This window comes from Vicia villosa, linkage group LG2, assembly GCF_029867415.1.
Source record: "Vicia villosa cultivar HV-30 ecotype Madison, WI linkage group LG2, Vvil1.0, whole genome shotgun sequence".
In the NCBI taxonomy this organism is placed as follows: Eukaryota; Viridiplantae; Streptophyta; class Magnoliopsida; order Fabales; family Fabaceae; genus Vicia; species Vicia villosa.
The window spans coordinates 87,693,597-87,721,308 of record NC_081181.1 but is presented as its reverse complement, the minus strand read 5'-3'; the positions used below and the strand labels follow the sequence as shown (position 1 = coordinate 87,721,308).

The following is a 27,712-nucleotide window of genomic DNA, read 5'->3' as shown; positions in this document are numbered from 1 at the left end:
TCCTGCGAAATACATTACCCACGAAGGTTTTAGCTGGGGACAGAAAACCGCAAGAAAATCCGCAGGAAAAGTATTTCCTGCGGAAATTTAGCTAAAATCCACAGGAAAACAGAGTATTTCTAGTAGTGGCCTTTGAGATTATATTTTGATTCATTAAATTATAAAGCTTTTAATACCTAAATATTCATGCACGTCGGTTACCAATTTGAGTGCTGAAATTGAAACAATCTAATTTTGGAACAAATCTAATTTCATTTAATTTTAATGAAAAAAAATTGGTGGCAAATAAATTTAATATTTATGAATCATTTTCATGATATATTCTGAAAATAACTGGACCATTAAATCGTTTTTTTATAATTAAGGCAATTTAAATTGTATTATCCTTGAAACACTACAAGAAAATCTATGTTTAGCTACGGCAAAAACAGAAGTCAATCTGTAGCTAATCCCTATCAAACAAAATTAGTTTGAGATTAGTTATGGATTAACTACAATATAAGCCGTAGCATGGATTGAGTGGCTAATTATCTACACCAAAAATTCCTAGCTAAATTCCAACTAATATTTAAAGTTTCCAAGCTAAATCCATACTAAACTATAGCAAAACCTCCAGCTTAAACTTATATTTCCAAACTAAAAAGCTACAATATCACTGCAAGAAAATCATAGCAAATCTCAAGCTATTTTTAAATATATTTATAATTTTTTCTGATTAAAACTAATCAGGCTAGATTACAATTTTTCAGAAAATTAATCAGGCTAGTTAAAATATTCATTATGAACGACCCAAACAATAAATATGCAACTCTCCAAAATTAGTCTACAATTCTCTTAAACTTCATTCATACATATTCATAGGTCAAATATGAGTAAAAATTATTAGTACGCTTATAATATCATTACAATAAGTAGAAATGCGGCTTAAAATCTGCATCTAATAAATGTATCTTCCATCTGTCACCATTCTTAAATGCGAGTGTGCCATTTCTTTTGGCATGTCAAAACTTCCTCCCCAAGTTTCATCATCAAAATGATATATATCAACATGAGATTGTACCTACAAAACACAATAGAATATAACAAAATACACTCAGACACTCTTGGAAGAACTTATATGAGCCAAATATGCAGGAAGCACTCATGTATGTGTTTTGATGATCTTATGGAAAAATTTCATGATATCTCTATGCTCCATGCAGCTTATATTTTCCTAAACTATTTTCATCTAACTCAGTGAACTCTCATTTCCTCTTCATAAAAGCTATTATACAATAAAAGCTTGACTTTAGAAACAACTTATGCATAAAAGCTCTTATACAATAAACACCTATTATATACAAGCAAAAAATGGCATAGAGAACGAATAATAAAGAAGAAAATTAACCTTGAATGCGAGGATGCGAGGAGCTGGAAATCGGAACTCGGTCAGCTCTTCAGCCAATGTCCTGCATGCAGCCAAAGCAGCGGCACTTTTTCCTTCATCAGCTACAAGTTTAGCACCCTAGAAGATCCATCCATAAAATAATTAACAAAAGCCTTAGGAATGAAATGGTTTTTTCAACTCAGATAATTCAATAGCCATGAGTTTGAGTATACTAGAACCTTAGGAATGAGAATTTCCTGCAATGAAGTTTAAATGACAATCACATGCAAGACACATCTATTTATAAAAATGCAAAATATTTGTTTGAAAAACTAAACTGCTTCTTGGTTATACTGTTTATTAAAACATGCACTAGAATCAACATTAATTCAAAAGAACTAAAAACTTTTTTGGTGGTGATGGTTGTGATGATTTTCATTCCCTTTCTCTATTTATCCTTGAAGAGGAAAAAAAGACTTAGTTAAAAACAGGTTTATAGTCTTAAAATTACCAAAAGAAAATGACTTCCAACATAAGATGCACCCATGACAACAACAAATGATGGATTGCATGTTTTGAACTCTTTTGCTCTTTTAAGTGTTGTATTAACTTGTTTTCCTGCAAAAATGGCACATCATACAATCTTCCAATTTCCGTAAAAAATTTACTAAAATTGACAACTAAACTTGAATACAAAAGATAATAACTTATACCTTTGTGTTTTCTAACACAACTAGTGCTTCCAATGTCAAAGGAGGAGTAAGCTTTTCTCTTTTGACTTGCTCTACAATCTTCTTCATTATTGACTTCAGCTCTTTTGAAAGGATACTTTTTCTTTAAGGCACTCTTATCAAAGATTCTTACTTCAAAACGGGAAGTGCTGTCATATTTGAAAACAAGATGGCCATGATATAGAGAATGATAGTCTACGAATTTTTTCCAACCCTTTTGAAACCATATCTTGCCATCACTTTCTACCAAACTTAATTTCCAGTCCGCACCATTGGGAGTCTTTAGACATATAGCTTTTGGAAGATATTCTCCATATTTCTTCACAAAATTCCTTGGTATCATCTGTCAATGAAGTATACCAGATTAATATACATGATAGAATTCATAAAATCATCCTATATTACTTTAGGCAACAACATATCTATCAGTTTTACAGAGTTGCCAAATAATTTAATGATGTGAGAAAATAAAGAATCTAAGGCTTAGGCTTACGAGCTTTTCTTGATGAAGACTTTGAGTAACTATGACTTTGAGTAACTGTGACCAGACCAACTATGGTTTCTACATTCTATAATGCAAAGACATGTCAAGTCCATTACCATTAGAGGTTAAACAACACGAAGCAAATTTAAAAACAATTTAAGCATTTGCTGGCAGGACAGGAAATGCTGTATTACTGATTTGATTATTACCCAACAAAAACCTCTAAACCATGAAATGACAAGGACTGCAAGTAATTTATCCACATGGTCAACTAAGAAAATGTAATGCTGGAACAGATAAGAGGAGACATACCAGCCAAATGAAGACATCAGTGCCATGGTCTAGTACAACAGCAGTATCAGACTACTGTTTACCCAGAAAAATGGTAAACAAGCGCTAGTTTCCTTTTTAAAGGTTACTTTGCGGAGTCAACTAGAATACTCCAGGACTGATTGCTTTATTTTGTTATGTTATGTGTATCTGATTTGTATTAAATGTAAAATAGTGACTTTAACGTAAAAGTAAGCATTGAAATTAAAGGCTTTAAAGTAAATCAAAGCAATAAAAAAGAAAGACAGTAAATGTGCACTGAAAGATAAAATGTAGTGTAAAATGATTGCATTTAATTAAACTGGTACGCATACGTACATTCCGAAGTTGCACTCGTTACTCATTGCACAGAGATTTGAGTTTACTTGTGTTTATGTAGAAAATGCGGACCCCTAACTATTCCTATAAAACTTGCTTAAATGGAAAAATAAAATAACTACTACTAACGGTCGACTGGCTATCAGTCAACACGTGTCTTCGACATGCAAGATCTTCAATTGTGAGACTTCCACCCACGCGTCCTGTGAGAACTGCCAGAAAAACTGCCTGGAACTGCCTCTTAACTTCTACTGCCTCTCGACCTCCACTTCAGTTTCTGCAGCCAAAAATCCTTAAGTCTTCGCATCCTTTTGGTTTGGTCGAACGCTGAAGCCTCTGATCATCTTTCTAGTCGAACAACTTCGACTACTAAGCGTTATTTGGTCGAACCACTTCGACCCAAATGGCAATGTAATTATTTAATTGAGGCCCAATTACCAATTTAGGACCTTCTCACCAAATTGAGGCCCAATTGCCAATTTTGGGCCTTAGTTGCCCATTTATTTAGTAAGTCGAAATCCTAGGGTAACAAATTGCCCCTCCAAGCGACCTCTTTCGACTGACTTTAGGAAAGAGAAAGATGTCGTTTCAGTTCTTTCTTGGGTTTCGACTTTTGTTAATTCCCATTACGCCATGATTACGTTTCATTTTCCCAGGCACTAATTATTACCTAAACGCTAGGTAATGGGCTATTAACTGCTTACAGCTTGCTTGTGTCAGTTTCCAAGATATTTAATACGATTTTTGATCTTCTAACTTCCTTCTCCCACGTTTGTCTTGCTGAAGTAACTACACATTCTCTATATATAGCCTCATTCCTTCCACTTCTTTTTTACATCTCCTTACGCACAACACCTTAAACTCTTTCATCTTTTCAATCTTTTCAAACTATGGCACAACCTTTAACAAATGCCAACATAAGATCCTGCATTAAGAAAGAATTTAAGCTTTCTGCAGAAGAGTTTGATGCGAATCATATCAATGCTCGTGCCCTCTATGCTAGCCAGGGGCGTGCATTTTATCCTGAAATTCTAGATGTAAACATCTATCCCTGCATGCTGATTGAGTTCTGGAGATTTGCATCTTTGCGCATAGATCCAGAAGGGGGGACTACTATAACCTCCACCATTCGAGGGGCTCATGTCGTCATCACTCCCTCAACAATCTCTGATTTGTTGAAATGCAGCAATACCGGTGCAACGTTTGTTGACAACACCTTCGACATGAACACTTCTAATATGTCAAGGGATCTCATGGACAATGACCCCTTTTGTGCCAGAGTTATCAAAATTTGGCACCAGCTTTTGGTAGGCAACTTCCGTCCGCGCAACCATAATAAAAATAAAATTATGGTGGAAGACTTGGAGTTCATTTCTTGTGCTCTTCAGGGGAAGAAAATCAACTTTCCTCTTTTGATTTTTAAACAACTCGTGGAAGCGGTCTCTTCGACGTCCTCTCGTCAAGGAATGGTGACTTGTCTTCCTTATGGAAGATTCTTGTCTTACCTATTTCTCAAGCAAGGTGTAGTGAGGAAAATGCGCAGGGCCGGGCGCATAGAGATGTTCGAAGCCGAAAGTCTGCCTCTACTATCTTTGGAGGACATCGACCAAAGAGTTCACTAATATTGGATATTTTAGTGGCTTTAGGGTTTGCCAGTTTTTTTTTTCTTTTTTGTAATGACTGCGCCTTCTATGAAGGAACTTTTTGTAATGACTGGCCATGTTTTCTAGCCATTTTAATATAATTCCTTTCATTCTCTTATGTGAATTTCTTGAAGTATAGGTTTATATTTTTCAAATACTTACCATTTACCCTCAAGATTCGACCATCTGAATTTAGTTCTTCGATTTCATACGCATTGTTTGAAAATACTTGCAAAATCTTAAACGGTCCTTCCCAACTTGGGGACCATTTACCCAGTAACTTATTCCTTTGATCCATAGGTAGAATCACCTTCCATACATAGTCACCTACCATGAATGTCTTCTCCTTGACTTTCTTGTTGTAGGCCTTCGCCACTTTTTCCTTTTGTCTTATTAATCTATCCAACGCTATTAGCCTCTCTTCGTCTAATTCGACTAACTCATCTAACATCATATTCCAGTATTCGTCAGACGACAGACTGTTTTGTCGTTGAATTCTTGTTGACTGTAGGTGAATTTTTGCAGGCAACACAGCATCATGTCCAAATGTCAAACGAAATGGAGTAGTTTTTATTGCTTCCTTTGGTGACGTTCGACAAGCCCAAAGGATTTGGTCGAGCGTTTGATGCCAATTTCTTGGCTTTTTTCCCACATGCTTCTTTATTAAATTTATGATAACTTTATTAGCTGCTTCGACCTGACCATTTGCCTGGGCATAATATGGATTAGATGTTAGCAATTTAAACCCTGTTTCTGCTGCAAAAGCTTGCATTTTTTGACCAACAAAAATTGATCCTTGATCAGTAGTAATAGTTTCTGGGATCCCATATCTGTAGATAATGTGTTTTTGTATGAAACTAATCACTGCTTCTTGATCAGCATTAACTAGTGGGATTGCTTCTATCCATTTAGTAAAATAATCTATTCCTACTAAAATGAATCTTTGTTGCTTAGAAGACGCAGGTTTGATTTCTCCTATCAAATCCAAAGCCCATCCTCTAAAAGGCCAAGGTTTAATGATCGCATGCAATTCACTGGCTGGAACATGTTGAATACCTGAAAATTTCTGGCACTCCTGGCATCCTCTTGCATATTCAATACAGTCTTTTAGCACTGTCGGCCAATATAAACCTTGTCTAAACAACAACCATTTCATCTTATGACCTGATTGATGAGCTCCACAAACACCACTATGAACCTCTGACACAGCCAAATATGCTTCAGCTTCACTTAAGCATTTCAACAACACACCCTCAGCTGTTTTCTTGTATAAATCATTTCCTAATATCACATAGTTTAGAGCTCTATATTTAATCTTTCGATCAGTTCCTCCGACTGGATTATTTAGGTATTGGACCAATGGGTTCCTCCAATCAGCATCAGTCATATTGTCGATGGCAAAAATTTCCAAGGCATACAGATTTTTTATTTCAACATCATCATCTACCCCCTCGACTTTTGACGTCGACAATCGACCCAATTTATTTAATACTTCATGAGTTTCTTTATTCTTGATCTCGACCATATCTTCCAACTTGTCTTTAGAAACTCTATACCCAGAAGCAATTTGTGCCAATTCATTGGCAATGTAATTGTTGGATCTTGGTACATGCAAGATCTCAACATGTTCGAAGCTTTCTAATAAGCGTATCACGATTGCATAATACATTATTAGATTTTCTTTAATGCACTTATACTCTTTCTTGATTTGTCGAGTCACTAATTCGGAATCACCTCGAATCTCAACCCGGGTTGCCCCCAAATCTATTAGGGCTTTCAAACCAGTAATCAAGGCTTCATATTCGACTTCATTATTAGAGCATACTTCTTTCATTTTGTAATGGAACTTAGTTGGAAGTCCCTTAGGGGAAATAATTAGGACTCCAATGCCTGACCCATTTTTGTGACTAAAACCATCAAAAAACAATTTCCAGTTAGTTTGCTCGACTTGATTTACAGACAATTCGACTAACCCATGGTCGACTATAAAATCAGCCACAACTTGTCCTTTCATAGCTTTTAAAGGAACATATGTTAAGGAGAATTCAGTTAGCGCTAAGGCCCACTTACCAATTCGACTATGCAAAATTGGTTTAGACAACATATGTTTAATAATATCAAAATGAGAAGACACATACACATCAACAGGCTTTATATATTGCTTAAGTTTGTTACATGAGAAATACAGGCATAAGCACAATTTTTCAATATCATTATACCTAGTTTCAGCATCTACTAGGGTTCGACTTAGATAATATATGGCTCTTTCGACGCCATTATCATCTTCTTGGGCCAACATACTCCCAATTGTCGAGCCTGATGCAGCTATGTATAATTTCATACTCTTTGTCCTATTGGGGGGCAACAAAATAGGAGGCTTAGTTAAATAAGCTTTTATTTGGTCGAATGCCTGTTGATGTTCTTGTTTCCATTTGAATTGATCTTGGTTCTTGAGTTTCACAAGTGGTGAAAATATCTTCGTTTTGCCACTTAGATTTGAGATGAATCTCCTCAAGAAATTAATCTTCCCCAAAAATGACTGGAGTTGTTTCTTTGTTTCTGGCGCCTTTAGCTCCAAGATTGCTTTCGTCTTATTTTGGTTTATCTCAATGCCTTTCTTGTGAACCACAAAGCCTAGGAAATCCCCTGCATGTACACCAAAAGCACATTTTAAAGGGTTCATTTTGAGTCCATATTTCCTCATACGTTCAAAAGATTGTCGAAGATGGTCTAAATGACCATTTTCAGAGTCAGATTTTACTACACTATCATCAATATAAACCTGCATAAACTTGTCAATAAAATCATGAAACGTGGAATTCATGGCTCGTTGGTATGTAGCTCCAGCATTTTTTAAACCAAAAGGCATCACCACCCATTCATAAGTTCCTAAAGCACCTGGGCATCGAAACGCCGTCTTAGGTACATCTTCGTCAGCTATAAAAATTTGGTTATAGCCTGAATATCCATCCAATAAACTGAGATATTCAAACTCGGCTGCAGAGTCGACTAACATTTCAGCAACTGGCATGGGATATTCATCTTTAGGAGTAGCCTTATTTAAATCTCTAAAATCGATGCATACACGAAGGCTACCATTTTTCTTTATGACAGGCACTATATTAGCTAACCATTCGACATACCTCACAGTTCGAATAAACTTGCTTTTCAGCAATCTTTCAATTTCTATTTTGATTTTTTCCATAACCTCTGGCGCAAATCTTCTAGGAAGCTGCTTGATAGGTTTCTTCCCTGGGTTTAATGGTAGTCGATGCTCCACCACCTGTCGACTTAAACCAGGCATTTCATTGTAATCCCATGCAAAACAATCTTTGTATTCTTTCAAAAGTCGAGTCAACTTGGTCTTTAGGTCACTTGTAAGCCTTGTACTTACATAAGTAGGCCTTTTAATGACTCCATCACCTAAGTCAATTTCCTCAAGAGGATCTTGAGCTTGCATCCTTTTTACCGATCCTGATGGATCCATTTCGAAACCTAAAGGTTCGTCATCGTATATCCCGTCGAGTCGTTCAACTTGGTGATCGACTTCTTGATCGTTTTCACTTTTTACTATCATGGCCTCAATCGTCATATTTTTCTCTAGTTCGGCTTCTAAAGCCGCTTTTTCTTTGTTCTCGGCCAAATAGGCCGTTATTCGAGCCAGGTATTCTGACTCAGTGGTCATCGTCTTTGATTGTCGTCCTCTGCTCTGGAGGACTTTCATGGTTCAATGGTTCATTAGGATCTTCTTTATTCCAAATGAAACCATAATTTGGGTCTAAGTTCAGATACTTAGACACACTTTCATCAGAAGGATATACATCTTCTGCTTTGTAGCAAGGAGCTACATTTGCCAAATGCTGGTCGAAGTGTTTGCGACCACTTTCAGTTTTGTAATAACTTTGGTCAACTTCAATATTCTCCACTATACCATCTGACCTCCAAATGGCCACACGCTGATGTAAGGTGGAAGGAACTGCCCCAATACCATGGATCCATTCTCGACCCAACAGCAGTTTAAAATTTGCCTGCGATGCAATCACCATGAAGACGGTTGACCTGACAGACGAACCAACAACTAGTTTTACTTGAATTACTCCAAGTATTCCACTTGTCTTGCCCTCATAATTTGACAGTACCATATTATGGGGTCTTAAGTCCTTATCCGACTTTCCCACTTTCTGAAGTGAAGAATAGGGCATTAAGTTTACAGCAGCCCCACCATCGACAAACACTTTGTTTATTGGAACACCATCCACTTTCGCCCTTATGAATAAAGGCTTCAAATGATACATCATTCCTCGACCTGGCCTCTCAAACACAGCCTTTTGCTCTTCTACCACTCCTTTTCCCATCACGTAGTAACAAACAGGTGTTTCTTCCACATTCTCGTCAGGAAGAAAATCATCTTCATTTTCAGATACCTCAGAGATTCTGTCGAACTCAGTCGGGAGTACAGAAACAATCCCACACTCAATTAGCAATTCATCTGACTCTATGTCAAAGTTATCATCGACTTCTTCGTCTGACAATGGAGAATACTCAGGCTCTTTTTCTGTATTTGGGATTGGAGCATCGTCGTCGATCAATTCTTTGATCAATTTCTTTCCTAGGATCATCCCAGCAGCTAATCTTTCATTTGATATTTTAGCCTGCTCCTCAGTCAACTTCCTATGAAAGGGTTTTGCCTGATAGTGAGAAAATCCTGCCTGCACCATTTTTGAACCCTCTTGTCCATTCTTGTTGCTTCTTTGGTAACGCCTCCATTACGTTCGAGTCATGGGGTTCTTTCCTTTGTAGTTTGGAGATATGTAATCTTTTCTTTTAGATCCACTATCAGTCCAAGAACCTTCAGCATTGGTTCCATCGCCTTGAATCTGCCATTCTGGACGTTTACCTCTGAAGTTAATGGGTTTCACCCATTTGTCTTCAGGGACATCCGTCTTGGGACGGAAAGTCCTTGGTTTTTCAAACATCTTCCTGTATTCTCCAGCCTTTCGACCACTGTTTTCTCCTGTATACATGAATTGACGATTCTTGCCTCGACGAGGGTCGAACCTCACTTTGTTTGCAGCATCGACATTAAAAACAGCATCACACCTTGGGCATAATCCCACTTGAGAGTTGTTATTGTGGCATCTCTCGAGGAATTTCAAAAGACTCTCTTTTGGTTCAGGATAAACCATGTTCAAAACTTTGCCATCAGTAGCGCCATTTTGCTTTCTAACGAAACCATCAGTAGTCTCGACCATCATCACATCAGCAAGCTCAGTATAGTGAGCCTCTTCGACTTGCAAAGGATCAGTATCAACTTGCATTGATGACTTTGGCTTTTCTCCAAACTGTAACCTTCCTTCTTTCAAAGCTTTTTGCACTAAATCCCTGAAAAGGACACATTGAGAAGTTTTATGACCCAAGAAATTATGAAATTTACAAAATCCTATTTTTTTCTTTTGTTCAAGAGGAGGATTTTTAAGTCCCGGGGGTACTATGATTTTCCCATCAGAAACCAACAAATCAAATATTTCATCACATTTGGTTATATCAAATGAATACGTTTTACTAGGAAATTTTTCATTCTTACTTTCAACCAGATTTTTATCTTTTGAAGGTTTAAGCAATTTACAGATATATGGTGGCCCTGGCTTTAATTCAGCCACGTTGACCTCTCCCTCTTCGTATTCACTGTCGCTATTAGAGTCGAACTCACTTGTAGTAACATAAGCTATTTTTTCTTTCTTATGATATTTACTAGCTCTGGCTTTTTCAGCTTTTAGCCTTTCGACCTGGCGTACTCTATCTGCCAGTTGTGCCATGTCTCTCAAATGTTGGGTGTCTAATTTCTTCCTTATGGAATAATCTAACCCACCTGCAGCCATTTCGACTAACTCATGTTCAGGAATTTGTGTAAAACATCTAGCTTTCAGTAACCTAAAACGGTTTAGATAGTCATCGACTGGTTCTGTACCCTTTCGCCTAACTTCAGCCAATTCTTTCAAGCTAATTTTCGACTGTCCCATATAAAATTGTTCATGAAACAATCGTTCTAACTGGTTCCATGAGAACAAAGATTGGGGAGATAAGGTCGTGAACCAAGTAAATGCATTTTTCGTTAAAGAACTTGGAAAATACTTCATCTTTAGATTTTCATTGTTTGCTATTTCTCCAGCCTCTGTCTGGAACCTAGCAATATGTTCGACCGTCGACTCGCCAGTCTCACCAGCAAATTTGGTGAATTTTGGGACTTTCCACCCCCTATGCAAACCTACATTTATTCCATTCTGAACTAAAATTTGTTCAACTACATTAGAGATATTATTGTGTCCAATATTGACATCTTGCTGGATGTTCCTAAGAACCTGGTCAGCATCTTGATGCCTTTGTACTATTCTAGGGATCTCTTGCTCAATTTGATCTCCTTGTCCTATAGGTTCGACCCCTCTCACATTCGACCCTTGAGTAGTCGAAAGGTTTGGTTGTGGGGGCGCTCCAAAGAAATCTGCAATTCTGGCCATTTGTCCCGCCAATATTTCATAACTTTGATTCGTGTTATTTATCATGGGAGTAAAAACAGTTCCCATTTGTTGAGTAAGGGCATTCACCATTTCATGATTACTTTCGTCCATTTGTTGTCGAATTGACAACATTGACGTAGTACTTAAAGATGGCAAAACCTGGTGATTATATCCTATGCCTATAGGTCGACCCCCTAGACTTGATGTGCTTGTAGCCATCATGCTGTCAGAATATAATGAAGGATTTGTGTGCAAACCTTGCATCATAGACGTGGGCATTCCAAACAGAGGGTTAAAACCTGGTGGAGGCATCATTCCATGAAACGGCGGTCGTAATGGATTCAACGGTGACCGTACATTCGTTGGTGATGATACCATTATTGCTGCCGTCGATCCACCAGTATTTGTTGTTCCAACTGGGGACGAATCTGCGGCAATTTGTGGTGTTCCTGCGTTCAGAACACCTCCTTGATTTCCAGAAAGATCAGAATTATTTGTATTAACTTCAGCCATGTTAGTTAATTTCCGACCACTTCTTAATATAATTCATAACTAAAGAAAAATAAAGAACAATCGACGTGTCCCGCTGGGCGTGCCAATTTGTTTACCCAGAAAAATGGTAAACAAGCGCTAGTTTTCTTTTTAAAGGTTACTTTGCGGAGTCAACTAGAATACTCCAGGACTGATTGCTTTATTTTGTTATGTTATGTGTATCTGATTTATATTAAATGTAAAATAGTGACTTTAACGTAAAAGTAAGCACTGAAATTAAAGGCTTTAAAGTAAATCAAAGCAATAAAAAAGAAAGACAGTAAATGTGCACTGAAAGATAAAATGTAGTGTAAAATGATTGCATTTAATTAAACTGGTACGCATACGTACATTCCGAAGTCGCACTCGTTACTCATTGCGCAGAGATTTGAGTTTACTTGTGTTTATGTAGAAAATGCGGACCCCTAACTATTCCTATAAAACTTGGTTAAATAGAAAAATAAAATAACTACTACTAACGGTCGACTGGCTATCAGTCAACACGTGTCTTCGACATGCAAGATCTTCAATTGTGAGACTTCCACGCGTCCTGTGAGAACTGCCAGAAAAACTGCCTGGAACTGCCTCTTAACTTCTACTGCCTCTCGACCTCCACTTCAGTTTCTGCAGCCAAAAATCCTTAAGTCTTCGCATCCTTTTGGTTTGGTCGAACGCTGAAGCCTCTGATCATCTTTCTAGTCGAACAGCTTCGACTACTAAGCGTTATTTGGTCGAACCACTTCGACCCAAATGGCAATGTAATTATTTAATTGAGGCCCAATTACCAATTTAGGGCCTTCTCACCAAATTGAGGCCCGATTGCCAATTTTGGGCCTTAGTTGCCCATTTATTTAGTAAGTCGAAATCCTAGGGTAACAAATACATAGCAAGATCATAAGTCGGTTGCTCCTCAAAAGTTCCCCCCTCCCTGTGCATTAGACAACGAGGAGCCACCACAAAAGTACAACAAAAAACTTTTACAAATAAAGTCAAATACTATCTAAAAGAGGAAAAGATAACTATGTATAGAAGAAGTATGGGAAATATTTACTATTGAAAAATACTCTTTCAAATAATTTATCACTTTCTATTAAATGTATCGCTAATTTTAGTCCCCTAGAAAACAAAACATATCCTTCACAATATATTCCCATTCCCATTAGTAGCTCGCGCTTCAAAAAGTAATCCACAAGCTCATTTCCTTTAGCTGTTGTCACATATCCTGGGTAGAAAAGTTAACAAAAGCTCAAGACTAAGACAAGCAAATACAACCAGCAGTATTTTACCTACTTAAAGCACCAAATTGAATATCACCGCCTAAAACTTGGTTATTTTCTTTCATTTGTTTAAACACTACATCTGAAATAGAGAAAATTACCTTATTTACGCTTCATTGGAACTTCGTGGCAGGTAAGGTTTCCGATAATTCCTATGCTAATCTCCTGCAGAACAAAAAATGTAATGAAGTAACATTTGATCTTCTAATCACCTCATAGCTTTATTTTCACATACCATTAATATATTTAATATAAATCATGGTACATATGTATATATTGACTTACATTAACATGTATGGATATGCAAGCAATGAGATTTTCTAAAAGAACTTCAAGTAAGAGATTCTCCACCTGTAGGATTAAACCATATAATCATCTCATTTTATTTTATACAACTAAACAGGTTGAAAGGCATAAAACAAAAACAACCGAAAAGTGTTCAGACCTCAGGTGATTAGCATTTTAAAACTCCTATATCTCACCTGATTATATCTCTCATTTTCATTTATCTTTATCATTTCTTCGTAACTCTCTTTATTGCACGCGACTGTCACACACCATGAAGTTTTGAAAGAATCAGTAGATATAACATGTATCTTTTACAACTTGAATGAAAAATAATGCATTGTTATAACTTATACCTAGTTACTTAATGAGAAGTCAAAGTATCAATTTCACAAACTACTTCTAAAATCACACATAGGTTGGTTGTGATTTGTTGGCATTATAAAACTGTCTACACCAACAATGTATCAAAAGTAAAATCTTTTATCAGATCAATTAATAAAAATTTAAATTGAAGTTTAACAAAAAATGAATAGCATACCTTGATTGAATCAGAGTTATAAGCATTCCTAAACCTGTCCAATAAAGAGGCATAGAAGGTTCTGGCTCTTTGAAGCGCCATTGCCACATGGAAATCTGACTTGTTACTCTTCAATAATCCATACAACGTAAAGTGACTCACTGTACAAACCCGTAATCTAGCAATTAGACCATGTTTAGATAAACAACTTAATTAAGCATAACCAAACATTATCACATAATTACTTATTTCATAAGTCTTGTTTGGATAAACAATTAATTTACAACTTATAGAATAAGCGATTATAAAACTTGATAATTTTTCTACATGACACTATGATCCCACGCTTTTCCATTATCTTCATTTGAAAACAACCTCATGTTCAACACCTTTCAATATCTGTTAAATTTAAAAATTAGATATATAAAACAAAGTAATCGGCATCGGCATCAGACTCGGAATCCTGAATTCATACAAGAACTAGAAGGCCGAGACCAATTTCCAATATGATGCAGTCTTCAACCTCGACATCTCAATAAAATTGAAAACCAATAAACTCAGACCTGTAAACAAAAACACCAAATAAAAACTCAGATCTCAAAACCTAACAAATCTAAAGCAATAAAATCAACAAAGTAAAAAATTAACCTGGAGAGGAATCGAATAGAGTGATTTGAGCTTCGAATTGAAAGCATGAGGTAGAGAATCAACTAGATCTGAAACGAAAACAAGCGTAGAAAAAACGTCAAAGAACGAAAAGTTGAATCAGATCAAGCTGAACTAGGGTTTGAGGCCTAATCTAGGGTTTAAACTTCAAACAAAGTCAGAGCGAAAAATCGAACCTGAAGAAAACGAAGCTAAAGTTTCACCGATCTTGAAAGTTTGCATCAGACTCGCCAGTCAACGAAACGATCTTGATTTGAAATGAGAGATCGAGGAGTTCTGTTGCAATGGTTTCTCAAACCAGAAAACGAGTGTAGAGAGAGAAAGAGGAGAAACAGGAGAAAGAGAGAATGAGAAAGGGAACATGTTTTTTTTTTTTTGTTATTTTAAAAAAAAAAGTATATTTTTAAGTTTCTACATGTAATAATATAATATAATAACATATATAATTAGTATCAGTAATATGTAAAATAAATAACAATTCCGTAAAAACTCACTTTTATAACTTCAAATTAACCGCTAAAACAATCTGTAGCAAATATATGGTAGTTAATTTGATATTTTCTTGTAGTGAAATATCGTAACTTATAGTTAAAATCTTATAGTATGATATAAAGATTTATTTCTTGTTTATGAGTGATTTTTTTGAGATAACATTGAAATATTTTAAAAGTCATCAAAGTTTAAAATAAAAAGTCACGTTTTTGTCAAAAGAAAAAAAATGAAAGTCACGTTGCTCTCTGTAATATGATATTGTATCATAGTATGTGATATTCTAAAAGTCATCATAGACCGAATATATATACAAAAATGAATCTCATATTCATTGAGACTTAAAAGAAAGAAAAAAAACTATAAAAAAAAATACACTTTTTTTGAGGTTAGTCGTAATTTAATTATTATTTTTTAAATTATTTATAACCTTTTATATAATTATTCTCGATTTGTATGATACTAACTTGCTTGTCGTAAGTACAGTTGTACAAATTTTGTTTAGTAAGATAATCAATTAATTTTAATTATAATATAATAGAAATAAAAATTCCATTGATAATAAGTATAGTACAAATTTTGTTTAGTAAGATAATCAAATAATTTTAATTATAATATAATAGAAATAAAAATTCTATTGATAATAAGTATGCCCTATCGGTGTGGTTTTATTAATATAATTTATTATTATTGATGTATTTGTAATTTTATATTTATGTCAATTATTGTTCGAGTATCCTATCGATATTACATTTTTTGGTGACATAATATAAGTACATTTTTATATTTCTTATTTAATAAGAGAAGGGATTAAATCACATATTTTTTAAAATCAACCGTTGGATTGAAACATACTATCATATATGTCATACATATAAAGTTTGAGATTAATCTACAATAATTTACTATGTTAATGAATTACATCAAAATTAACGTTATATGATAGTTCATTCACAACAAGAAAATCTACAATTAGCTACGACAAATACAATAGTTATTTCGTAGCTAATCTCTATTAAACAATGTTAGTTGGGGATTTGTTGTGGATTAACCACAAAACATGGCGTAGCATGGATTGAGTGGCTAATTACCTTGGCCATAAATTCCTAGCAAAATTCCAACTAATTTTTTAAAACTTCTAGTTAAACCACAACTAAACGATAGCAAAATGTCGGCCTTAATTTTATGTTTCCTAGCTATACAGCTGCAATAAAGCCCCAAAAACATCCTAGCAAATCTCAAGCTAAATTTTAAAATAAATTTGATGACTCTTTTTATCTTATTTTTTATAATTATTTCTAATAAAATATAATTACTGCAGATCAAATTATTTTATAATTAATTCTAATCTACAGTAGTTACGCTAGATTGTAAATCATCATTGGTAAAACTAAAATACATCATAATCACATTCTGTTTCATTGCAACTCTGGTTCCAAAAATAGTTTAGAACTACTCACAGTTGATTATCTATCTCTACCATTGAAACTACTCACATTTAAGCATGTTCGACACTACATTGGTTTAAATGAAACAACTAACAACAAAGTATTTATAACTCATGAGTATCTTACAAGTTAGAGACTGCCTCAACATATATAACTTTTCTTCTATTTTGAGATTATCCACTTGAAGGCACTAATGTTGAGTTGTTGGGTATATCAGAGGAGAGAATGGAAAAGAATCCAAAGTAGTGCCGCTCATCTTCTCATTGTTTGAAACTCCATAAACTCCTCCGGTATATTTTTGTGCATTATTAGTTCCTTGTTGTCTAAGTGACTAATCTGGTTATTCTGGACAACTGTTGAATAAAATTATAAAACATATTTAATTTTCAAGGAAAGGGAAGGCTTCAAATAAAAGGAAAATGCAAATATGAACTCACCAGTTGTGCCAAAAGCATCAACCCTATCATAGCCGTTGTGCCAAAAGCATCAACCCTACCATAGAAAGTATCATGAGAATTATCAAATGTTTGTACACCTTAAAAGCCAAATGAAAATCAACAGTCTAATAGATCAATAAGGTTACAAAAATTTTCCATTCATTAGATCAATATAGAGACCAAAGGAACAAGAATGAAAAACTAACTCACTAAGATTGTCAGCATGGTGCCATTAAATATCCTATGGTCCATCAATGTAACATACAATCAGAGTGAAGGAATGTGTGGCATGATAAATAATCCACACATGGAGATATATGCCTCAGAGGAATGAATCTATGGATATACAAATACTTGATAAGGAATCATATTTATTGATTTCCTATCTTATAATATTCTTCAGGGCTCTTTCCAATGAATTGATTCGGACTAATATAAATGGGATATAAAAAAGCAACATTTCAAAAAGAAAATAGTGTAGTCAGTGTTAGTGCTACTATATAGATATTTCATGTATGTGTGCAACATTCAAAAATGGTGAGAACTTTTAACATGAAGAAGGTCTTATAGACTATCATTTTTCATATAAGATAATGTGGCTATAAGGGGATAGAGAGTAGTTCTGGAGACTAACCAGATTACGTTGGAGCTATTAAACTGCCAAATATTCTTACTATGACTTGTTAAGCCAAAGAGGTTGTACCAAAAGATTTAATCCAAGAACCTGAAATTGAAAAAACAATAACACAAGTGCTGCAATTAGACTTCCAAAAACTAACTAAAAAATAAAATAGTTTTAATTCTACGCTCACTAAAATTTTAAAAGTGATTCTATCCAATATTTTTCTTTATAAAATCATAATTAACTTCTGATACAAACAACCATTCACCACTTTATAGACATTGGAGCCCACATGCAAGTACATTGTCCCATTCATATAATATATATCATAATAGTATTAATAATAATAAAGGTCTCTTGCATTTGACTAGTCCACAACTGAAAGGAAAGTTGCAGTTTCAACATTCAAATGTAGGTGTTAGTAGCACAAAGTTAAAGAGAAAAGTGTGTAAAACAAAGTTCATATATCTATATTTCATTGTGCATTCAAGTTTGACAGAAAAATCTAATATTGCATGTATGGCAGTAAGATCCAATCTCAAGCATGATTTACCAAAATATGTCAATGACAATGGCTTTGTTGATGTTGTTGTTTCATGCTAGAGACCCATCAGAACATGTGATGGAACCTGTTCATGTACAATCCAAATTAAATGAGAGATCATAATTATTCTAAGATTGTCCAACACTTTTCACATGGCTTTACAACAAAGTATATTGCTTTCTTCAATCCAATTTAGTGATAATAGATATATTAGACCAAAACATAATCTATCATATGATTAGTATACCTTGATTTTTTTTCTAGATAGACAATAGAGTTTCAACAAGAGACGTATTTGGTGTCTCACAAGCTTCATATTTTAAACAATGAGAAGCCTTCAAATGAACAAACAAAACTAAATGTTGTGATATCAAATGTTTCATTAAGTTTGTTGCATTCGCATTCTTATATGAGCAGGGTTGCAGCTTAGTTAGTTAGTTAATCAATTTAGTATATAATACCAATAATTCGGATCCAATGCGTGTTTGGTGTTCAATACATAGAGTTGCATTCTATTTTTTTATATTATTGCTAATGTCTGCGTGTCAATGTTATTATTGTATCTGCCGTTTGTGTCAAATTTTAGGCATTAATTGTTATCATGAATTTATTCTATAGAGTACATAATGAAAATAAAAACTTATATGGCTTGGTGGAATATTTTTACCACTCAAGAGATCAAGCAACAGAGTCCCAAAACTGTAAACCACACTCTCTGTTGTCACTCTACCTGCAGATCAAATGTAAACATATGCAATCACTCTATTGGAGCTATTGGATGAAAATCTGACGACTTGCATTTCAAGTTTACTTTTTAAATTTCATATATAGAGCTTAAAATGTGAATCGTTTGATCATCATTCAATGGTTCCAACTTATTAAATGTAGGGAATGTATACTGTGTAGCAGTATTACAACAAAATCCAGATTCCAAACAAAGTTGATAAAACATTACTTGTCCTTAAGTACTCGGGAGGCGTGAAAACCAAGTTTGTACTGTAACGCTTACCATCTTTTTTGTTCTTCATAAGTCCAAAGCAAGATAACCTGGGATTACCAACCATCCTGTAGATACCATCCGAGTTACAAAAAGAAGTGATATAATTTAAGGAAATAGAAGTGATGAAATGTCCTAACATGTGTTGGTGTCATGTAAATATCCGACACCGATATGAGCCAGACATCATATATGTCTTTTAATTTTATGTATCGCTGCTATATATATTATACCTGATCAAACAAGATCCGTAGAAATTGAGATCATGATACAAACCCTTTCCTTTACTTGTGCAATATTCTAGAGTTTGAGCTAAATCATAGGCTATCCTCAACCTCAGTTGCCCATTTCATGGGCTATGCCTCCCCTACACAAAGTTAAACGTACATAATTTGTTATTTTCGTGTTCAAAATTCAAATGTCAAAACCAATTCAATGAATGCTTAAACCTAACTGAAGAAAGAACTCACAATGAAAGAGATGCTTAGCCAGAGTTTCATGTGGCATAAAATCTGTCACTAGAAACCTCTCACCCCCATCATAGCAACAACCAATTAAATTGGCCAAACATTCACTTCTAAGGCTCCCCACTTTATATTCTTCCTACAATAACAATATTGTTTTTCATTTTTAAACGTTTGGATTAAACGTTTGATGACAATACTGTCCATTCTCAAGTTTCCCCTTGTAAACAACATCAAAAGAGCACCAATGTATGTTGATTGTAAAATGTTTGGATTAGTAGTGCTAATTGAAATACAATACAATAACCTTTGTTAAAACATGTGTTTGCTCATACAATACAATTAGAAACATCTATCCTTACTTTTTGATAAGTTTGACTCAATTGAACATCTCAAGCAATGTGTTAGTCTTGAGTGAACCTAACCTTTAATTTTGATGTGAGTGTTCTCCACCAACCATTTTGCACCATCCTCTTAAACTCCTATCTTTAAGTACTAGTTGTAGCAGGAAGCCCTGACTTAATATCAACTTCTCTTAAACTCTCAATCTCAAGGTTTCCCCTCACCACACACCTGCTCACGAATGGTTTATATTTCCCAGGTTGATCAAATCTTCTCACCAAAGACCATACCTAAACAAAATGAAAAACATACTAAATAAACAATTACAAAAGAAACATTGTTGAATCATTCAATTCAATCAAAATAGTTTCTAAGTTCTACATTACACATTTCCATAACCAAACTCTTCAATTCATAATATCAATATCAGATATAAACAACTAGACCATCACTCATCATGTTCAACCATCAATTCAAAGACCTAAAACTAAATAAAAAAAAAAAAACAGAAACTACCAAATCTAAAACAGAAAAGGTATAATCAATCAACAAGAATCAAGAATAGAGTATGATTGATTACAAAAGGAACAGGAGCTCTGATATGCTTAACAAGTGGAGAAGCGCGCTGATTCTTCCCTGGCTCCTTATTATGGTGTCTTCTAATGTATTCCATCTCCGTGCAACTAAACCCTCTGTTTCCAATCCCTTTCATTTTCTCCATCGCCAATAACCGCAAACGCCATTGTGAAAACCAAAATCAACCGACGATGCACGACACAATCGAATCTTTAATGAAGAGTCAATCCTGATTTCGACGATCGGAGCTCTGAAGTCCGTGCGGGGAGATTATGCGAATGAGCGGTTATTTTCAGAGGAACAAGAGTGCATCGTCATCCACCACCATCGAGATCGGGAGCGGGATCCAAATTGAAAGGGAAACGAGATCGGGAGAGAGATCGAGAGAGAGCGCAAAACCTAGATTGAGAGAGAGGGGTAGAAAACGCAATGTGTTTTATTTTTGAGAGAAGCAGAACGCAAATTTTGATCTGTGATTTTTTTCTTTCCAAACAAAATTAAAGTTTTGATATAATAACTAAAAATAAACTAATAAAAAATTAAATAAAGTCATATGTCAGCTTATTAGTTTGAGATTAGCTACCATTTTATTTCGTAGTAAAATTATGGTAGCAAATCTTATATTTTCTTGTAGTGATTTTGACCATAATATTTTCTTGTAGTCATTATAGAATATAGTTTATACATAGCACACCTCAATTAAGGTAGCACTTTTTTCATGTAGAAGTGTAGATAGATACAGATGCAACCACTGAACCTGGACGAAACAATGAGCAAAGAGGAAATGAGACGTGCCATATCGAGTAGCCACATGCATGCTATTATTCCATGTTTAAGATTCAACGATCATGCAAGTGTTGAATGGAATCAAATATGTCAAAGCGTATATGATCTCACCACATTACAACAACAGTAGTCTTGAAGATATGATCTTCATTATACTTTTACATGAATTTTAATCATACAGTGACAGGACCATATTAAAAGTCGAAGAGGGAACTTTTGGTAGAATATGAAGAATTTTAATTGCCATAGCATGATGTGAGTTACACTACGAGTACAGCTTACAAGAAGAATAAATTTTTTCCATAAACATCATATTGCCAGACATCCTGACTACGTTCATCGGTCAGTTATACAAAACTTACAATGTCTCATTACTATATATTGATAATTAGCTATTCGTTTTATAACCATAGCAGCAATATCTAGCATTCTAACTTTTTAATCATTTGTTGTTTGAATCTTAGAGTTCCATTGAACGCTTCATGCATGAGACTATCTATTTGGACAACAATCCATTAGAAAAGATAGTCTATTCTCCAATGAAGTGTTTGGGGGAACTCTTGGATTCATCCAACACTACTACACATCATTATTTTGAGAAAATTAATTATTTGTTGATTGAATCTTAGAGTTCCTTTGAACGCTTCATGCATGAGACTATCTATTTGGACAACAATCCATTAGAAAAGATAGTACATTTCTTCGATGAAGTGTTTGGGGGAACTCTCGGATGCAGTCAACACACTCAACACTACTGCGCTTAATTGAATACCAACATCATTCAACTCACCAACTGAATTCTTTCATGATTTGTATGTTCATAACAACAAGTGATGTGGAGACTTCTTGCGGTCATTCATTACTTTTTTTTTTTTTTTGAATGGCAAATTATAGATAAAGGGGGAAAATAGTACAACTAAGAACTCCAACTTTTTTTTGAAGTGTCTTGCACTAATTGCAAACTCCAACTTTCACAACTAATTAAATACTTCACTTGTTATTGAGGTAAATGTTCTATATGAGTAATTTGAATTGCAAATGTTAACAACATTTGATTAAGCACTTTGATAACATGAGTTTTTACTATACCATAATGTTAAGCCACATTAAATGTGAATATTAACTGTAATGTGCAGAGCCGTCTCAAACTTTTGAGAGGCCCTGTGTAAGAAGTTGAATTTATCTTCCGTTGAATCGTGAAAATATTTTAAAGGGCCCTATTTAGCATAAATTAGCAGTGGAATATATAACTGGAGGCCCTTTTTGCCATAGCTTTAACATAAAAAAATGTGAGGCCCTGTGCTATAGGTCGTCTTGCACACCCTCAAAGACGGCCCTGGTAATGTGCATATTAATGGTTCGTTATTTCTGTTAGTATAACTACACCTAATTTTATGTATATTAGATATACTTTGCCTATATAAATAATAGGTGAAGAAATGTAAAGTCTGTTGGAATAATAATTTTCTGTTAACGTTTCTTTCTATCCTTGATTTTTTTTGAAGTTTTTTTTTTTTTTTTTAAAAGCAAGAGATATATTGAAAGGAGAACAAAGGGTTCCCCAACCCAATTACAAAACACACCGTTCAAAGCTTACAAAAACAATATTACAACCAATTACAATTACGACGTAAAATACAAAGGATCTTTGTAAAAATCGTAAAAACAACAATTGGAATATGTAATATTGCCATATGAAGACCACCTCCAAACCAAGAACTTGATACTGCAAACCATATTATTTATGTTCCACACTTCCTCCCTAAAACAAAAAGCATTCCTAGTTAACCAAACAATCCAAGATGTGGCTAACCAAAGCACCCCCAATTTGCCGCTATTAAGCTTTTTACCACGGCTCAAAGAATGCCAATCCACAAAAAAAGAGGCGCATTCTTCCTCCCTCCAACCCGAAAAACCCACCCACGAAGCAATTTCATTCCAAACCAAATTAATAATCACAATGCATTTAGAAAATACATGGTCCACCTCTTCCACATGAGCTTCACAAAAAATACAATTTAAATTATTATTTGTGAAAGCTATGCCTCTATGCGCCAATGAATCTTTGGTAGGTAACCTATTCAAAAAGAGCCTCCAACCAAACGCTTTTATCTTATACGGAACATCCGTTTTCCACAATAAATTAAAGGCCTCATCTCCCTTAGTCGGAGGTCCATAAGGGATACGCCTAGAAGCATTCAAACCATAACAAGAAGCAACCGTGTATCCTTTTTCCAAATCCAAAGACCAAACCGCACAATCTTTGAAAGTATTTAAACTACCAAAAGAGTCCAATAAATTCTTCAACACCGAAAGGGAATCTAAAAAGACCGCGTCCCTACCCACCATCGAAATACCAAGATCCCCCCAATTCCAACTACCATTATTCCACACACCCATAACCGCTACCGAAACTTTTTTCAAAGAAGAATCCAAAAAGAGATCCGGGAAAGTCTCCTTTAAGGAGCAATTATTCAACCAACAAGATTCCCAAAAAGGGGTATTATAACCATTTCCAACAATGAAATTACAAGTCGAAACTATGGGATCAATATCTAAAGGATTAGAGGAAATACAACTAATCTTTAAAATATCTCTCCACCAAAAAGAAGAGGAAGCAAGTTTGAAAGCATATCCATCACACATAATTTGCAAGCACAAATCGCCATACCGAGCCTTTAACACATCTAACCATAATGACTTATGGCCTTGCACTATCCTCCACCTCCATTTGTTCAAAAGAGCCAAATTGAATTCGGCAATATTTTTTATCCCTAGTCCACCTTTCGCGATGGGAAGAGTCACGCCTTTCCAACCCACCCAATGAATAATCCGTTTATCTCCCCCACCTCCCCATAAAAAATTGCTTTGAATCGCCGTTATCGCTTTTACCACACTAGCCGGCATTTTGTAAAAGGACATAGTGAAGATAAATAACGGACTCAAAATAGACTTCAAAAGAGTTAACCTCCCACCGAGATTAAGAAATCTAGTCTTCCATCCGGATAACTTCTTTTTCATCTTCTCCACTAATGGAGCCCATGTCGCTTCCTTCCTAGGATTGTTACCGATAGGAATACCAAGAAACAAAAAATTGTTATCTTCCACCCTACAAGAAAGATAATAAGCCGCGGCGTCCAAAAAAATAGGGGACACATTAATACCAATCAACTTGCTTTTGTGAAAATTTATACCAAGACCCGACACTAGTTCAAAGGATCTTAACACAATCTTTAAAGCCTTTACATGTTTCCATGTCCCCGTTCCAACCAACAAAGTATCGTCCGCAAATTGAAGAATGTCCACCTCACATCTTCTTTTAATAACAAAAGACTCAAATTCATCAATCTCAATAGATTTTCTAACTAGTCTCGTAAGAGCCTCCGTCACCAAAACAAAAAGAAAAGGAGATAACGGATCTCCTTGTCTTAATCCTCTATTAACAACGAATTCCTTTGTTGGACTACCGTTAACCATCACCGACATATTGCTCTTGAAAATCAATAATTCCATCCACTTCCTCCATTTAGCTCCGAAACCCATTTTGACCAAAAGATATCGAAGAAAGTTCCACGATACTTTGTCATACGCCTTTTCGAAGTCTACTTTGAAAAGAAGACAAGAACCTCCCTCCTTTCTCGCATAATCAACCACCTCGTTAGCCACTAGAACACCATCAAGCAAATGTCTACCCGGAACAAACGCACTTTGACAATGCGAAACTACCGAATTCAACACATGTTTCAATCTTCCCACCAATAATTTTGCCACCACTTTGTTCATACACCCCACTAAACAAATCGGCCTATAATCATCCAAACTTAACGGATTTGAACCTTTCGGAATTAAAGCTAAAAAAGAAGAAGTAATTACCTTAGACAATTCTCCTCCATTGTAGACATGTTGAAAATACCTCAAAAAGTCCCTTCTCAAGATAGGCCAACACTTTTTAATAAAAAGGAAGGAGTAACCATCCGGACCCGGGCTCTTAGAACCACCACAACACCTAATAGCCTCCAAAATTTCCTCCTCTTGAAACTCTCTCTCAAGCCAACCTTTCTCCTCCTCACTAATGCAATCAAAATTAATCCCGTCAAGCCTAGAATGACCCTCATCAAAACCACCAAATTTACTAGAGAAATGATGAAAAACTTCCTCCTTAATCCCTTCCACCGAATCTAACATGCCTCTAGAAGAATTAATAGGGCCGATGTGATTATGATTTCTATTATCCTTCATAGCTTTGTGAAAGAGACCGCTATTGGAATCCCCCTCCTTAAGCCATCTCAATCTAGATTTTTGAACAATCATATTCTCTTTAATTCTCAATCTTGTCCAAAATCTACTTGTTGCTTCCTTTCTTCTTTTAATAATTTCGGGGTGAAGATCTTCCGCTTCCACTTCCAACCTATCATCACCTAAATTAATGTCTCTCATTCCTTCCTCTATCTCCAAATCAATCTTGCCAAACACCTCCTTGTTCCACCACTTTAGCCTATTCTTCAAACGGAAAAGTTTCTCTTTCAAACTATAATCGCCTCTTCCTTCCACCCTAATGTCATTCCATTCCTTTTCAACAAAAGAGTAGAACGAGTCGAAAGAAAACCATTCATTGTTGAATTTGAACGGTTTAGGACCCCAATCATTTTTATCAACTTCAAGCCAAATAGGACAATGGTCGGAGATGTCTCGATTACCCACAAATTGCCCCACCACTCCCCATTCGTTCACCACATTCTCCGAAAGAAGGAATCTATCAATCCTACTCATCGAGTTTCCCCCTCCGCTAAACCAAGCGAACTTTTTTCCTTTGCAAGGAACGTCCACCAACAAGCTTTCATCAATAAACTCCACAAATTCATTCATCTCCATGGAATTGGCACTATTAATAGAAACCATGCCCCTACCTCTCCTCTCTAAACAGTTCTTGATAGCATTAAAGTCTCCTCCTAGAATCCATTCTCCGTCCTTATGCGTCTCTTTCAACTCCAAAATCCTCCTCCAAAGCTCTCTCTTCTTGGACAACTCACAAGAAGAATAGATATTAACCAAATAATAATATTTATTAGACTTCAAAAACGTGATACCGAGATATCCCTCACCTTTGAAGCTAGAAACCACCTCCATGTTCTCATTCTTCCATAATGTTAATAGCCCGCCCGACCTACCAAACGAATTTGAGAAAGAATAACCAATATTGTTATTCCTCCAAAAACTTTTTGCCATCCAATCTTGCATGTCCACAATCTTTGTTTCTTGAATCAAAAAAATGTTCGCCTTACTCTTCGTTATTAAAGCACTACTATTTGGAAGTTGTTTTTCTAAGTAATATATATTTCTACTAGAAATACAATGTAAGTAAGTTGTTTGGTTCAGTGGTAAGAAAGATTTCTAAGTGCCTTAGAGTGTGTTTGAATGAGACAATTAAGAATTTTTAAGAAATTTAAAATTCAAAACAATTCAAATGATTCAATTGAAATTCATTCAATTTTAAATTCTTTTGTTTGGATGAAATATTAAAATGATTCATTATTAAATTTTTTTGGTCATTTTCATCAATTTTAAAACTTTTGGGCCAAATTTGAAATATAAAAAATACGGACTAATTTGCAATTTTTTAAAATTTTAAGGGACTATTTTGTAAATTTGAAATATTATTAGGGACTAATTTGCAATTTTATGAAAAATTTGGGGATAAATTTATAACTTAAATAAAATATAAGGACCATTTTGCAAATTAAAAAAAATTTAATACTAAACAATTTAACACTAGTTACGAAGCAATTTCAAATTCTTTACTTTTTGGTGTCATTTGAAATTTTTTAAATTTAACTTGAATAAAATACTTCATAAATTTACATCATTTTAACAATTTTCCATATTTTCATCAAAACAATAGATTTTGGTCAAATCATTTTCAATTAACTCAAAAAATTACAATGCTCCATCCAAACACACTTTTAAGGTTAATGGTTCAATACTTAGGCAAGACATTTTTTTGAACCAACACAACACAACATTTCAGTAAAGGGGCGCCCGCCTTGCCAACTGAACCAACACAACATTTGTGAACAAATCTGAATGATAGCAATATAACCTATCATTGTTCAGATGCATAATTTTATTGAAAAAGTGTTTCTTTTCATCAATTGGCATGAACTTCTATATAAATAGAGGCACTTGGAAATCAGAAAAAAAACACACAAATAGGAATATTCACATCCAATTTTCACCATTTCAATTATTCTAAAATCATCTTTTACTTTATTAATGCATGAGTAAAGTGTAGGAAACATTTTTTGTAAACTATTATCAAAAGATACACTTAGTGTGTTTGTGCA

General features: G+C 34.9%; 1 protein-coding gene across 11 annotated transcripts; it reads right to left on the bottom strand.

Moving 5' to 3' along the window:
* Nucleotides 1–829: 829 nt before the first annotated feature.
* On the bottom strand, nt 830–15,035 carry LOC131651621 (uncharacterized). Of its 11 annotated transcripts, none has more exons than XR_009298440.1 (9): nt 14,843–15,035; nt 14,649–14,716; nt 14,476–14,563; nt 14,022–14,399; nt 13,837–13,931; nt 13,678–13,742; nt 13,481–13,546; nt 13,297–13,360; nt 12,206–13,140 (listed from the first exon to the last, which is right to left on the bottom strand). XR_009298440.1 is itself a non-coding variant. In XM_058921283.1 (6 exons), the coding sequence occupies exons 3-6, from the start codon at nt 14,100–14,102 to the stop codon at nt 2,334–2,336; spliced, it is 330 nt and encodes a 109-aa protein (XP_058777266.1). In that variant the 5' UTR covers nt 14,103–14,563; nt 14,649–14,716; nt 14,843–15,035; the 3' UTR covers nt 2,306–2,333. The 11 variants fall into 11 exon arrangements, 1 of the variants encoding a protein (XP_058777266.1); XR_009298439.1 differs by having other exon boundaries at nt 12,207–13,140; nt 14,022–14,161; XR_009298442.1 differs by lacking the exons at nt 12,206–13,140; nt 13,297–13,360 and adding exons at nt 2,306–2,440; nt 2,591–2,666 and having other exon boundaries at nt 13,641–13,742; nt 14,022–14,563.
* Nucleotides 15,036–27,712: the final 12,677 nt, after the last annotated feature.